Source organism: Rhinolophus ferrumequinum, chromosome 9, assembly GCF_004115265.2.
Source record: "Rhinolophus ferrumequinum isolate MPI-CBG mRhiFer1 chromosome 9, mRhiFer1_v1.p, whole genome shotgun sequence".
Classification (NCBI taxonomy): domain Eukaryota; kingdom Metazoa; phylum Chordata; class Mammalia; order Chiroptera; family Rhinolophidae; genus Rhinolophus; species Rhinolophus ferrumequinum.
The window spans coordinates 16,456,178-16,469,812 of NC_046292.1; the positions used below are offsets into that span (position 1 = coordinate 16,456,178).

At 52.9% G+C, this 13,635-nt stretch overlaps 2 protein-coding genes across 2 annotated transcripts in view; both read right to left on the minus strand.

Annotated features, from left to right (window-relative positions):
• The window catches only part of MYOM3 (myomesin 3), a 49,164-nt gene extending 40,573 nt beyond the window's left edge, over window positions 1-8,591 (minus strand). Inside the window, exons 1-5 of the mRNA XM_033113981.1 lie at window positions 8,343-8,591; window positions 4,827-5,005; window positions 4,475-4,555; window positions 3,595-3,754; window positions 2,735-2,892 (exon numbers count right to left, since the gene is read on the minus strand). Coding sequence (XP_032969872.1) covers window positions 2,735-2,892; window positions 3,595-3,754; window positions 4,475-4,555; window positions 4,827-4,987 — 560 coding nt within the window. The 5' untranslated portion in view covers window positions 4,988-5,005; window positions 8,343-8,591. The remainder of the gene's footprint in view (window positions 1-2,734; window positions 2,893-3,594; window positions 3,755-4,474; window positions 4,556-4,826; window positions 5,006-8,342) is intronic.
• A 991-nt stretch (window positions 8,592-9,582) lies between these two features.
• On the minus strand, window positions 9,583-9,995 carry LOC117026779 (60S ribosomal protein L23a-like). The gene is made up of 2 exons (XM_033113810.1): window positions 9,825-9,995; window positions 9,583-9,741 (listed from the first exon to the last, which is right to left on the minus strand). Exons 1-2 carry the CDS (start codon window positions 9,993-9,995, stop codon window positions 9,583-9,585), a joined length of 330 nt encoding a protein of 109 aa, XP_032969701.1.
• Window positions 9,996-13,635: the final 3,640 nt, after the last annotated feature.

Below are 13,635 nucleotides of genomic sequence, written 5' to 3' on the forward strand. Positions count from 1 at the left end.
AAGAGGCACTAGATGAGACTGCTGAGGCGAGGCGCCCAGCCCAGAGCCTGGATTAGGGAGGCCCACATAAACAAGTGAGATTTTCCTTATTTATCTAAATTTATTTTTCCTTATAGACTTCGGTATTAGATTTTACTTTTTAAGGCTGCTTAGAATAGGAGATTGACTCTGACATCAGGTAGAATCATGGCAGGGCCCACGTCTGCCCCATAAATGTGGCCAGACTGGGGCCTTGCCTAACTTGCCCTGTTATTGTCCCTGTATTCAGGAAGTACTCAGTAACTGCTGAATGAATGGACTTGCCTGACAAGCCCAGTGGGCCAGGCTCTTCCTCCTTACCTGGGGGCTGGGTCTCTACTGGGGCCTGGACAGAGCTCTGGAGGCCAAGCCCAGGATGTTGTGTGGCCCCACCAGAGGTGATTGATGGTAAAAAACCAGTCCCCAAAGCCAGGAGCCTTAGGGGTCACCTGAATCCCTCTGGCTAGAGGTAGGCCTGGCCTTGGCTTCTTCTACTTATAAGGAATACTCAGCTCTCTGTTGTGGCAACCTTGCTGGCAGGGGTGGAAACAAGTCCCCCTGTCGAGAGGCTCCCATGGAATGTCTTAGATGTGGGCCTCAGTGCTAGGCATGGCAGGGTGTGGCTGCCGGGACAGCTGAGGGGCTGACCCCCACCCCAGCTGTCTGGAGCAGTCTTCCTACTGAACCAGCAACTTGCAAGCAGAAATTGCCTCAGTCCCTGTGGGATTTCACTGCCCAGCACAGTGCCTGGCACACTTTTTTGAATGAATGCCACCTGACAATAACCAGCCCCCGTGCCATCTCCCTCACGCCACCTTCTTGATTGCTCCTGGCCTAAATGCGTTCCGTTTCTCTGACTTCTGAAGCATTACGTGTGCTTTAAGGAAACAAAACAAAAAACGAAAAACAACCAACTGTAATGATGACTTTGCCTCTCTTTAGGTCAGTGGAAAGCTATGGGCTGGGAGGCAAGAGACCCGAGTCTGAGTCCTGGCTCACACTGGCTGTGTGATCTTTGACGAGTCACACTACCTCTCGGGGCCTTGATAGCCTCACCTGTGAAATGGGGATAAGAGTCCCTACCTCGTGGGTGGCCCTGAGGTTCAAATGAGAGAAAAGTGCAGGGTCAACATAAAGCGGTTCAAGTGTAAGATGTTGCTTTTTCCTTTGTGATGATGTTTATTTATGTGCTTATCTCCTGTCTCCTACTAGACCATGGTCTGTGCAACCTCCAGATCTGGCTTATATGTCACCTCCTTTAAGAAGACTTCCTGGGCCGGCCCGGCGGCTCAGGCGGTTGGAGCTCCGCGATCCTAACGCCGAAGGCTGCCGGTTCGATTCCCACATGGGCCAGTGGGCTCTCAACCACAAGGTTGCCAGTTCAATTCCTTGAGTCCCGCAAGGGATGGTGGGCTGCGCCCCCTGCAACTAACAATGGCAACTGGACCTGGAGCTGAGCTGCGCCCTCCACAGCTACAACTGAAAGGACAACAACTTGACTTGGAAAAAAGTCCTGGAAGTACACACTGTTCCCCAATAAAGTCCTGTTTTCCTTTCCCAATAAAATCTTAAAAAAGAAAGAAAGAAAAAAAGGAAACAAAAGACTTCCTGGATCCTCCATGTGGAGGCAGCACTTCCTCCTCTTTAGCTCTACTCTTTTACCTCAGTTATCACCCATGAATGTACCTCTCTGTGTGTTGACATTTCTCTTCTGGATGGAGACTTCCTTGAGGTGAGACTGTGTTTGGGTCTTTTCTGGCTCAGTGTCCGAGTCAGGGCCTGGGCCAGATTACGCTCCTGATAAATATTTGTTGAAATCTCTTCCTTGTCTTCTAATGTGCCCGACAATGGGCCTTAGACCCGGGGGAACTCAAGAAGCAGTGGGATTAGCTGTGTGAATGACACACCTTCCTCTGTGGTAGAACTGAGACCCTGGATATGGCCATGCCAACCCTAATTCCACCATGCTCGTTCAAGAGACACCTGCCACCTCCCCACCATCCACCAGCAAGGCTTAGACCCTGTGGTTCTGTTATGGGTACACTTCCAGGAATGGCGTCTCCTGTTTTCCCAGCACCTTTCAAGTTCTGAGGGCTTCCATATTGTTGTGGCATGAAATCCTTACCACATACAAGTTACACAGGTGGTCTTCAACCCATTTTATAGAATAGGAAACTGCGGCAGGACTGGAGAGATTAAGAGATATAGTTGAGCCCACACACTGAGTTAGTAGAGAGAGAGACAGAGTGAACGCTAGGCCTGGAGCGCAGCGCTCCCACTCCAGGACTGAGCTCCTCTCACTGTAGGGGCCTTGCCCTCCCCACCTCCTCCCCTGATCCCCTGCTCCCTGCCCTGCCTCCCGCCATCATCCTCCAACCCTGGAGACACCCAGATGGGAGCAGCTGCCTTCTCATAACGCCAGAATCAGATTTTTACGAGTGCTGGCTCCCCAGTAGGCCAATCTTCCAGTCCTAGGCTAAGTGGGAGGCAGCTAAGAATAACCCCTCCTGAGCCTCTTCAGCAGCTGCTGCTGTTTGAGGGGTGGGCAGAGCTTAGGGTCTGTGGGGTTGCAGCTTTTCTAAGGCTGCAGGGACTTCTGGGGGATGGACCGGGCCCCTGGCAGGTGCTGGGCTATAAGGAACTCACATTCACATAACCGTGAGGCCTAGAGTGTGGAGGTAGGTGAGGACCTTTCTCTCCTGCCCCAGTGGCTTACCAGGTGACCTGGGGTGGAGGTGACGCCTGGACAGTACAGGTCAGCAGGACTGTGGCGTGCTCCCAGACGGCGTGGGAGCGAAGGGGGATCCAGAACCAGGGCCCCCGGCTGGAACACAGCTCTCTCAGCTCCTTGGCCTCTCGGACTTTCTCCTCTGTCTGGAGGCAGGAGAAAGTCTGTGACTCCTATGAGCCAGGGCTCCATCTTCACTGTCATCAGTCCGACCCATGTGAGCTGGAGCCCCCCTTCAGCAGTAGCTGTGTGAACCAGAGGGCAGGACATGGGCTTTGGAACCAGCTGGCCTGAGGTCAAGGCCAAACTCTGCTACTTACTAGAGAGCATAAGCGAATCCTCAGGTTCCTTATCTGTAAAATGGTGATGACAATAATATTCCCCCATCCTCCTGTGGGGTAGTAGTGAGGATTCAATGATTAATATGTGGGTGCTGAAAAGGACCATTAAGTGTTAGCTACTGCTGTCCTGCCTAGGGAGGGAGACAGAGGGTGGCTCCCGATCCCTGACATTTGTCAGGAAAAGCATTTCCTGAGGATCTTCTGAGTCCTAGGCACTGGGAAAGTGATTTTATGAGCCCAGTCTCACTTAATTCCTATCTCAACACTGAGAGTTGGTACAACCACATACATCTATTTTGCAGATAAGAAAACTGAGGCTCAGGAAGAATCAGTTGCTCGCCTAAGATAGAGGTGGGGGCACTGGGATTCAAACCCAGGCTGATGTCCAGGGTCTGGGATCTTTCCCAATGTCCAGCGGCTTCTTGAGAAGGGGGTAGGGTAAGGTGGGTGACATGTGATGGGTCCCAGGGCTCCAGGGCTCCAGGGCTCCCCAGCCCACCCCCTCACCCGCCGCCTGAGCGCCTTCCGGTCCCGTCTCTGACGCAGCAGCCATTGGGTCTGCAGGAAGGCAATCTCCATCTTCTCCAAGTCGTTGCCGAAGCCCACCCGCTTCTGCCCTCGTTCCTCCAGTTCCACAGTGGAGGTCTGGCGCCTCAGCTGGGCCTCCCTGCGGAGGACATTGTCAGAGGACATCGGTGGCCAAGAGCCCAGGTTGGGGGGGGCCAGTCAGTGCCATCCCCGCCTGTACTTTAAGGTTCTTAAAGACAAGAGCAACTTTTAATCCTCTCTTGCCTCCAAAATACCGAGTGGGTCCTGCTTACAGTAGGTGCATAATAACTACTATTGATATAATTCTCAAGGCTCTTTCACAAACCATTGTTCCTCTTGATTTCACTGTAACAAGTGGACAGGCATTAGTTTCACTATTTTATAGGATAGACCACTGAGGCTCGGTGACTTGTTTCAGACCAACGAGGAAGGACCAGGACCCAGGCCTCCCAGCCCAGGATGTGGCCTCCCGATGTTCTCATGCTCAGAGGTCTTCCCAGTCTTGGGACTCATGTCTGAAACTTGGGGTTGGTTTACTTGTTCCGCCTCTCCCCAACCCTCTCCCCCACCATGTGAAGCCCAGTGGTGAAGGGTGGACCCCCACCCTCTCCTTTGGGGTTGGTCCTCACTACTGCCTGTGGACTCATCCAGAGGGCAGTGGAGTGGGCTTTGTGGTCACACAGCCTTGGGCTTAAACCTTGGCTCAGCCCCTTATTCTAGAGGTATCACTTGGGGCAACTTCTTTAAGCTCAGAGTGGTAGCCCAACAGGGAGGCAGGGGACTGGACAGGATGCCCCCTTCTCAGCCCAGGGCTCTCTGGAAAAGTCACTTGACTTACCAAGATGTCTCTGAGGAGGCCGTCAGAGCCAGGGCGGCTGCAAGGGCGTGGTCTGCAGCGCTGAACTGATACTCTTCCTCACTGTCCCCGGGGAAAAGAGAAGTAATGGCTCCTGAAGGTTTGGCTGGGGGTCTAGCTGGGGCCCCCTGAGATCAGGGCTGCATCTACCCAGCTCAGCCTCACGGACTAGCAGGCATGGCTGTACCTCCCTCCTCAAACTGGGGTCTTGGAAAGCACGGCTGTGTCTCTCCCCTCAGACTGGGGTTTCCACAAAGTGGGGCTGTGCCTCCCCCCTCCGACCGGTGACCCTGGGGGTAGGGCAGAGGCAGGGTGGGGTCCCTGATGCTCCCACCTGCTGCGGAAGGTCCGCCTCTGCACTGAGGAACCCATGTGCAGACTGTGCTGCCGCTGCTCCTTCTGCTCCTCCTCCTGGTGGCGTTCCAGCCTGTGGACCTCCACCACCTGGGGGGGCTGGGGTTCCCCCACATTTCCAGGGCTGTGGGGCAGAGTCATGGCTGCGAGAGCAACAACCTGCCAAGTCAAGGTGTATGATTACTCCATGGGGTATCTGCCCATCCTTTCCCCATTTGGTCCAGCATCTGGGAGGTTTGCAGGGTTGGCCGCTCTCTCCAGTGGGCAGACAGGGGAACGGAGGCCTGAGAGCGCAAGGGCCCAGTCCAAGGTGAGAGAGGCAGGCTTCATGCTCTGAGCCTGGCTTATTTACCACCCCAGGTGCTCCCCAGCTGAGTGAGCAGAGCCCCACATTGGGGAGCAGCACGTGGCTTCCAACTGCAACCCTGCCCTTGCCTTGCTGTGTGACTTGGGGCAAGGCCTTGCCATCTCTGGGCCTCAGCTTCCTAGACGATTAATCACCGTGATGTACAAAGAAGCTGTTCTATAACTCAAGATGAGCAGTTGTCCTCACTCTTCCTGCATATGTAACACTCAGTCTGACCTCTGAGCTTTTGCCTGTACTGGTTTCCTCACCTGGAGAACCTTTTCCTCCTCCTAGTTCACTTAACTCTATTCATGCTTCAAAGCCCAACCTGAGAATGCTTAAGTGAGCATGAAGGTTGAACGTGGAGATTTTGGGTCCAACCCCCTGGGTGCGATCCCAGTTTATCATTCTGCTTCACAAGTGTATGACCTTGGGCAAGACTCTATGGTTTCCTCATCTATAAAATGCGTTTATGGACCTCCCAGGGTGGATGTAAAGGATTGATGAGTACCTGGCACATAGTAGGTACTATATAAGCGATACACATTGACATTATTTTTCTAAGTGCTGCTGAAAAACTACAGGCCACCTAGAGTTTGCCCTCCTCTAATCTCTTTTGTACTTTATATCCAGACTTCACAATTTAGGTCTGATTCAGAAAATGCCTCCTCTTACCATTTAATTATTTTATATCTGTGCAACTTAACTCTTCAATAAGATTGTATGTCAATTAAAAGTGACTACAGTGAGTGCTTACTGTGTGCCAGGCCTCGTGTCTAGGAGTTTTCAAATGCATTGTCTGCAGTCCCTGCAACAACCCAGACGACACAGCACCAGTATCCCCTTTTACTCATGAGGAGGGGAAGTGGTTGCTGAAGGTCGCACAGCTGGCTGATGGTGGGACCATGAGTGGCACTCATGTCTGCCCAACTCTGAGCTCTCTTGACCTCTATGTCACACATCTACGTGGGGCCAGGCCTTGGCTGAGGCTGGGAAGAGAGGACCACATGGCCTTTCTTCTTATAAGCAGAGAGAGGTCCTCCCTTGTATTCCTGAGGCTCAGGTCTGGGCCCAAGGTAGTGCCCAGTAGGGTTGGATCAAATTGGTCCGGAGGAGCCTCAAGGATCAGGGAGAGAATCCATAGATATAGAGCGACAGGAGAGGAGAGAGGGAGGCCCACGTGCTAGCTGCCTTGGGCACTTGTACGAGCAGGTCTTCTTCCAGACGTGGGCTTCAGCGTCACCACCAGGTTTCTGAGGGTCTGTTTGCTGCTGAAGCTCTGGTATGCTTGGGGGAGTCCCTGGAATGGCTTTGACATCTCCTCTAAGTGGGAATTCCAGGGGTCAGGCCTCTTACCTGGGAGGGTCCTTGCTGGGCTTGGACCTGATGTAGACCCTGGGCATGAAGAAGGAAGCAGGAAAAAGTAGCACCTCAGCCCTGTCTTGTCTGCTTCCACAAAGCCCAGGCTGTTGTGGCCCCTGACTATCCTGGGGTGGGCCCACTGGAGTGTGTGTGTGTGTGTGTGTGTGTGTGTGTGTGTGTGTGTGTGTCGTGTTCTGACCTGAATGTGAACAGGGCACCTGGGTGACCATATCTCTAAGATCATGACATTGCAGGTGGGCCCGCTGGCCTCATCAGAGATCTTTGGCCTGGAGGGCCTGTTGTGGGGTGTCGGGGACTCAGGTTGCCAAATGTCAGTCCTGGTGGGCATTTATTTACTCCTTCCAGTTCCTAAAAGTTTGCTACTTTTGGACGTCCACAAAGGACACCTAAGAGAGACTGGATTACTGTGGATTGTTAACCGGGACCGAGTGCTGCCCCAGAAGTTTCCTTGGCCTCATGCGATGACCTCAGCTGAACATAACAAGACAGTCACCCCTTGGTTCCTATCTGGCCCCTCCTGAGGAAGAGGCACCCAGAGAACGGCCCAGCTCATTCTGCTCCTTCCACCTCACAGCCCAAGAGGAGAGCTGCTGGGTACCACCTTAGGCGGGGGAGGCCCCCCAGCTTTCCTGGGACTTGTGGCCCTGGCCCCAGCCGTTGAGGGTTAACGTTCCCTGGCGTCAGCGCTGGCTTCCTTCCCTGGATGATCTGTTCCTGATTAGCACAGCGGGTGGGCTTGGCACCCATCCCTGACCTCCTGGGCCTCGCAACCAGACCCCTACTTTAGCCGATGAGCCATCAATTCTTTTTAAAGCACTGACTGAGGCTTGGGATTAAGCAGCAGGAGCGCAGCCTCCCCTGCCCTCTTCCCATATGCGGCGTGTGCCTGCTGGGGAGGGGTCAGTGCAGTGAGGGCCAGGTGTGCAACTGCCCCCCTTCTCCCCTCCTGGGGGTGTAAAGCCTTGGGCTAGAGGTCCTGCTAGCCACTTTCCTCCCAAGCCTCAACCTGCTTTCACACCGGCCCTCTGACAAGCACCCTTGAGTGAGAAGGGGCAAGGAAGCCTCTCCCCTTCCTCAGGAGGGAAAGAGAAGTGCTCAGAGGCTGCATGATTTGCAGAGCCCCGATGGCAGAAAGCTGGAGCCGTGGGCAGGAGCAGAGACAGGCTGCGGAGTCTGCCTGCAGGCTGGGACCTGCTCTTAGCCAGTGGCTCCACCAGCTTCGAAGAGACCGAATTCTGACCCTGCCATTGAAGAACTGAGACAATTCTTCCCCTGTCTGGGCCTCGGTTTCCCACCAGTGAACCCAGACTGGATGAGTTCCCTCCTGGCCCTGTGGTTCCGGCTCTGAGGGCTCGCTCTCTTTCCCTGCCTGCTGGGTCCACTAAGCGGGGCTCTGCCAGCACTGCTTAGATTTGCTGGACTGGCCAGCTCACCCTGTCCTTGCCGATTCTGGCTCCACTGCAGGAAAGCCTTCACTTCCCAGGGCACCCTTGGGTGTCTTTTTTTTTTTGGAGATTTCATATCGCAGAGGGCTCAGCTCAAAAGACCCAGGGCCACACAGAAGAGTGGGATGGGGCAGGGATTTCTAGGGTCTCCTCCCATGTTCACTTGGGTGCTGCCTAAGCATACATCTACCTTTCCTTTTAAAATCTCCCAGCACACACACACACACACACACACACACACACACACCACTTCCCAATGGGAAGTGAGGGTCTCACTTTCTGGAGGTTTTCCTCGCCACCCTGATCCCTGGAATTGACTCACAGAAGAAGGAGCTGTGCCCACTTAAGCGTCTCTGGGGTGAAGATTCCAGAGGAAAAGGTGATCCTCGGTGTCTTCTTGCCCTGGGCTCAGCGGCAACGGGGAGAAGAATGCGATCCTGGAGACTGCACGGGCCTTAAATATAGCAGCGCTGAGACAGTGTGATGACAATGGATGAGGACTACGGGGGTGGGGGGGGCAGAGGGAGGGGTCGTTCCCTCTGTCCAGCATCGCTCAGGCGGCAGCAACAGGTGGAGCTTCCCTACCCCCACCCTGGCTTTCCTCGGACTGCTCCTCCCCCCACCCGGGTCCCTTCGGCCCAACTCTATGAAAGTGGAAAAAAGGTAACAGCTGAGTCTTGGTTGTAAATGCAAAGCAGATAAGGGTGGTTTCCCCAGCTGCTGGGGGTTCTGATCTGAATTCTCCCCCCACTGACTGGTGCCTAGGACAAGATGCCCAGTTTCTCTCATCTGATTCCCCTTCTGAAAAATGGAGACAGTGAGACTGGGCACCCAGACTTCAGGAAGACAGTGGAAAGCATGTGACCTAAAAATGAATCTTTAGTGCTCATAAGTTATCACTGGCTGAAATGGAAGTATGTGGCTTCTCTATCACCCCCACAGCTCGTGAGCCAGCCTCTGCCTGGCCATGGTCATGGATAAATGAGAGCGTAGCACAGGCAGGAGGGGAATGGGGGAAGCCATCGCTTCTTCACTATTCAAATTTCTCAGGCTTTGCTATACCCCCCTCCCCTATCTCAATTCTTTCCCTTTCTCATTGTTTCCACCTGCCCTTTGCCAGGCCTGGTGGGTACTAAGGATGCAGACGTAAAGAAGGTAAGACCCATGATGTGAAGGAATCTAGACAGGGTGAGGGGAGAGGCAGTTACAACAGGGGGTGATCAGGAAGGTACAGCTGAGCCAGGCCTCAGGGGATGAGAAGGTTTGGGGAAGGCTGTGCCAGCTCCTGTCCAGAGAGCACAGCTTCCCCCCTGGCATCCTCCTGGGGCCTCTGGGGGCCAGCAACACTCTGTCTGTCACTCTTCCTAGTGCCTCGGGACTACTCACTGTAGAGAGGGAGCACATAAGTGAGCTCTTGAGCCAAATTCTGTTTCCTGCCGTCTTTTTTTTTTTTTTTTACATTGAAAAAATTTTGTATTTAGAATTAGCCAGCTGGACTCAGTTTAGAGGATCCCACAGTGGTTGGCAACATCCAAAGCATCATAGTCAGGAACCAGTGGAACCTATGCCTTCTTCTGCCCATCAGGACCGATCAGGGTGCTGACCGTGGCCACGTCAATGTCACAGAGCTTCTTCACAGCCTGTGTGATCTGGTGCTTGTTGACCCTGACGTCCACAACGAACACACGTGCATTGTTGGCGTCTATCTTCCTCACGGCTGACTGTAGTTAGGGGGAATTTCGTGATGGCGTAGAGGTCAAGCTTGTTCCTGCTGGGGGCGCTCTTCCCAGGATGTTTAGGCTGCCTTCGGAGCCGCAGTGTCTTGGGCCTTCCGAAGGTGGATGACGCGCGGATCTTCTTTTCTTCTGTGGCTGTGGATGCCTTTCAGGACTGCTTTCTTTGCCGCCAAAGCCTTTGCTTTGGCTTCGGCTTTGGGAGCGCAGGGGCTTGCTTCCTTCTTCGCTTTCAGCGCCATCTTCGGGAAAAGGGTCTCCTGCCGTCTTTGAAAGCCCCTTTCCAAGCATCCCCCCTTCCTCCCTGGCTGCAGTGTTAAGAAGAGCATCTTTGGGGGAGAACACTTGGCGGCTCTCGCCCATATTGTACTGAGCCAACCCAGGGGCTTTCCAAGACCCACATTCATATATGCGTTGTGAGGGGTGAGTGTGTATATACAGCAAAGAGGGACGTGAGCTTCCAATCCAGCAGGAGACAGACATTTAAACTGGTCCTGTCACACACCCTCCCCCCCGCCCGCCAAAACACACATAAGGCAGCCTGGTGGAGGTGCCACCACTTACTAGCTGTATGACCTTGGGTAAGTCACTTAACCATTCTTGTTATCTGTACAGTGAGGCCACTGATGCTTGCCTTACAGCCTGATTGGAAAGATTCAACTAGGAAATGCACAGCCTGTAGCACAGTGCTTGGCACCCAATAGACGTTTGCGAAACGAAAGCGCCTCACCAATAACTGCATGCCCTTCTGGGTGAGGGATTCCCATGTACCCCTTTGCTGACCAAACCCTAACGATACCCTCACTCCTTACTGGGATGACCCCCTCAGGGATATCCTGACGTGTCTTATTGTGAACACAGCCAATCTTCAGATCATAAGGCTGAGCAGAGAGGTTAGACTTGGAGTTATATTGGTTTAAATCCCAACCTCTGGTACCTGTACTCATTAGTGTGGGGAACTTCGCCTCCTTTCTGGGCCTCAGTTTCTTTATCAGTAAATTGGAGATAAGATCTAAGACAACAGGGAACTTGCTTGCCTGTCTTGTTCACTGTATCCCTAACTCCAAGAACAGTGCCTTGCATACAACTGGGCCCTCGGTTTATACTTGTTTATGAATGAACACATATTTATCTTGCAGAACAGTTATGAGGTTAAATATGCATAAAATGTCTGGTATAGGACCTGATTCATGGCTAATACTCCTCAAAATATTTCCTTCTTTCTCCCCTTTCCTTCTCTTCTCTTTTTAATTGCCTTCCCTGGACTTAGGAACATTGAGGACAGTCCTTTGAACCCCATTTCACCTACCAACTACCCTGAAGCTCCACGCCATTTATTCAGACAGCAACCAAACTGTCTTTGGCCGATGGCGTCACCTGGTGGCCAAGCGGAGAATTGTGTGGCCCAATCCTTTCTTCACACTACTTCCTTTCTCACCACTTTAGTCTCCCTTCCCTGCCTCTGTCATTTCGGCACTACAGTTAATTCCAGTTATTGTTCTTCTCACACCTACAGGTGAAAATGTATCTTCCTTATGCCCCTTCCTCTTTAAAGTGGGAAGGAAAAATGGACTCAAGCAGCCTAGGGACTAAACTGGGGGCTGGGGTCTCAGGACTGTGTCCTGCCAACATCAGCACCAGAAGGTGAGGCAGGCGGCTGTCTGTATCTCTCTGTCCATTCCTGCCTCAGTTTATTGTTTCTGTTTGTTGCACTTTCTGGAAGGTAGGGTGGGGATAGCAACAGGGGACAAGCCACGGTGTTGACATCTAGCCATAGCCTCTTTGTCCAGGCTGACACTCTGACCTGGGAGGGGCATAGAGGGATAGCCCCCCCTGGGACCCTGGAGGAGCTCCAGTCTCCTGGTCCCTATTCTCCTTGTGGAAACGCAAGCAACCTGCTATGTTCCTGGGGCCCAGGGCTTGGGAGGCTGGTGGTCTCCAGGCATCGTAGGTTAAAGTACCATCCAAGCAACCTTGCAATTCCCCTACCTCCATCAAGGGGGCATAATGGGGGTGACTCTAGGGAGGTGATTTGAGGCAAAGGATAGAGAAACTGTTGGTATAAGGGCACTGTTCCCTCAACTTGCCTGAGACGAATAAACTAAGGAGCTAATTAAAAATCCAGATTTCCCAGGAGCTGTGGATTAACAGGTCTGGGGAAGAGGGAGGAGGTTGGGGAAGTTGTATTTTCAGTAAGCTCCCGAGGGGATTCTCATGATGAAGCAAGTGAAGGAAACCAATCTGGACAAGTCACTGCCCTGAGCCACGTTTCCTCCTTTGCAAATATCAATCACACAACCTACCTGGAAGGTTACCCGGAGGATAAGTGATCACATATACAAATGACCGGACTACATGGTTGAGTTCTTCCTCCTCTCCTACGGCTGCTACTGTTGCTTTACTCCTGGGCTTGGCTCTGTTGGACTGTGGAGGCAGGTGACACCTTGGAGACTCACCTTTCTCTGGGCTGGATGGAACTGGACTGAGGAGATTCCCAGTAACGGGGTTAAGGCCTGGGTCACTCAATAGTGCCAAGGTCCTAGGCCAGCTCTCAGGGCCTGGGACACTCTGCCCTCTAGCTGGTTCCCACATAACTGCAGGTCTGGACTGCCTTCCTGGGAGACCAGAGACCTGAGAGGGATCCTGCCGCCTGTTGCCTGCCCCTCTGTGGGGACAGGGCCAGCCTGAAGAAGATCACAGGACGCAGAGGCATTCACCACTCTCCTCAGGCACGCAGACTCCACCTTCAAAGAATCGTGGAGTAGTTGGGACATCTGTCACCCGGAGGAGCTTAGAGAGCTTTGTGGCCCTTTGAGTTGGAATAGATGTTTACGGCTTTTAATAAAAAAACTCTGGGTCGCCCTGTCCTATTTACCTAGTGAGAGCAGTCTAGCTGTTAAGCTGTTTTTCATGACTAAACAAGGTGAAGACAGTCAACCTTTGGCCTAGTTCACCCCAAGTGACAGGAAGCAGACTTGTTTGCAGTGTGGCGAGAGGAGAAGCCTTCATTAGTGTCAGTTTAGTGACTGCTAAGAGGAGAATGGTCCTGGGGTGCTCAGGAAGGCGGCCCCCCTTTCTGTTATAGAGATATTGGGTCTAAACCAGCGACCCCGAAGAGGTGTTAAATATTAATCACGAACGGATATGAACACCACCACCTGGTGCTGTGTCGCAGGGAGAGGGAGGAAAAGGAGGATTCAGAGGAAGCAGGACAGCGTACACTAAAGGGTCACACCGAGGCAACTGACTTTGGTCCTGTTTCTCAGAAACGTTCAGACAAGGTCTTTGGGACAGGAGGGTGATGGGGGAGCTTGCCCCTCGGGGACCCCAGTGGAGCCCTCCCCTCCTTATGTCTCATCCTCCAAGAATCCAAACTGGTGTGGAAAGTTCCTTCTCTTGATAAGGACAAAAAATTGAGCTCTGACAGTGTCATGGCCTCCATGGGGGTCCTCGAGCGAGTCCCTTCTCCTCTCTGGGCCTTGATTTCCTCATCATGGGGGTCACCTGAGATGCAAATGGTCCAAAGGATGTGCCAGCGCTCTGACAGCACAGAAGAAGGGCGCTTTCCTCAGGTGGGAGCAGACAGACCTGGGGGCTCTGTGCAAAGGAGGTCCTCTGAGGATAGCGCCGCCACCCCCAAAACAGCTTCCACTATAACCTTGGGGAAAAGGTTCCATTTGTCTCTGGACCTTGTTTCCAGAAGGCTCCACAATCCCTTCCTTTGCTCCCTCCACCAGATAGTCCAGCATCTCTGGGTTGGCCTGGAGCAATCCTGAGGAAATCAGGATAATTTGAGCCCATGAGAAAATGCCCAGTCTGAAGCCAACCTGAATCAGGGTAGTGAGTTACTCTCTGTGCTGTCTGATTTAAAAAAAAAAAAAA

Bases quoted from the DNA above. Each gene is read 5' to 3' on its own strand.
- LOC117026779 (XM_033113810.1), bottom strand. From the start codon at position 9,995: ATGGCGCTGAAAGCGAAGAAGGAAGCAAGCCCCTGCGCTCCCAAAGCC. The intron at 9,742-9,824 runs GCAGCCTAAACA...CCCTAACTACAG, and splicing joins AAGACACTGCGGCTCCGAAG to TCAGCCGTGAGGAAGATAGA.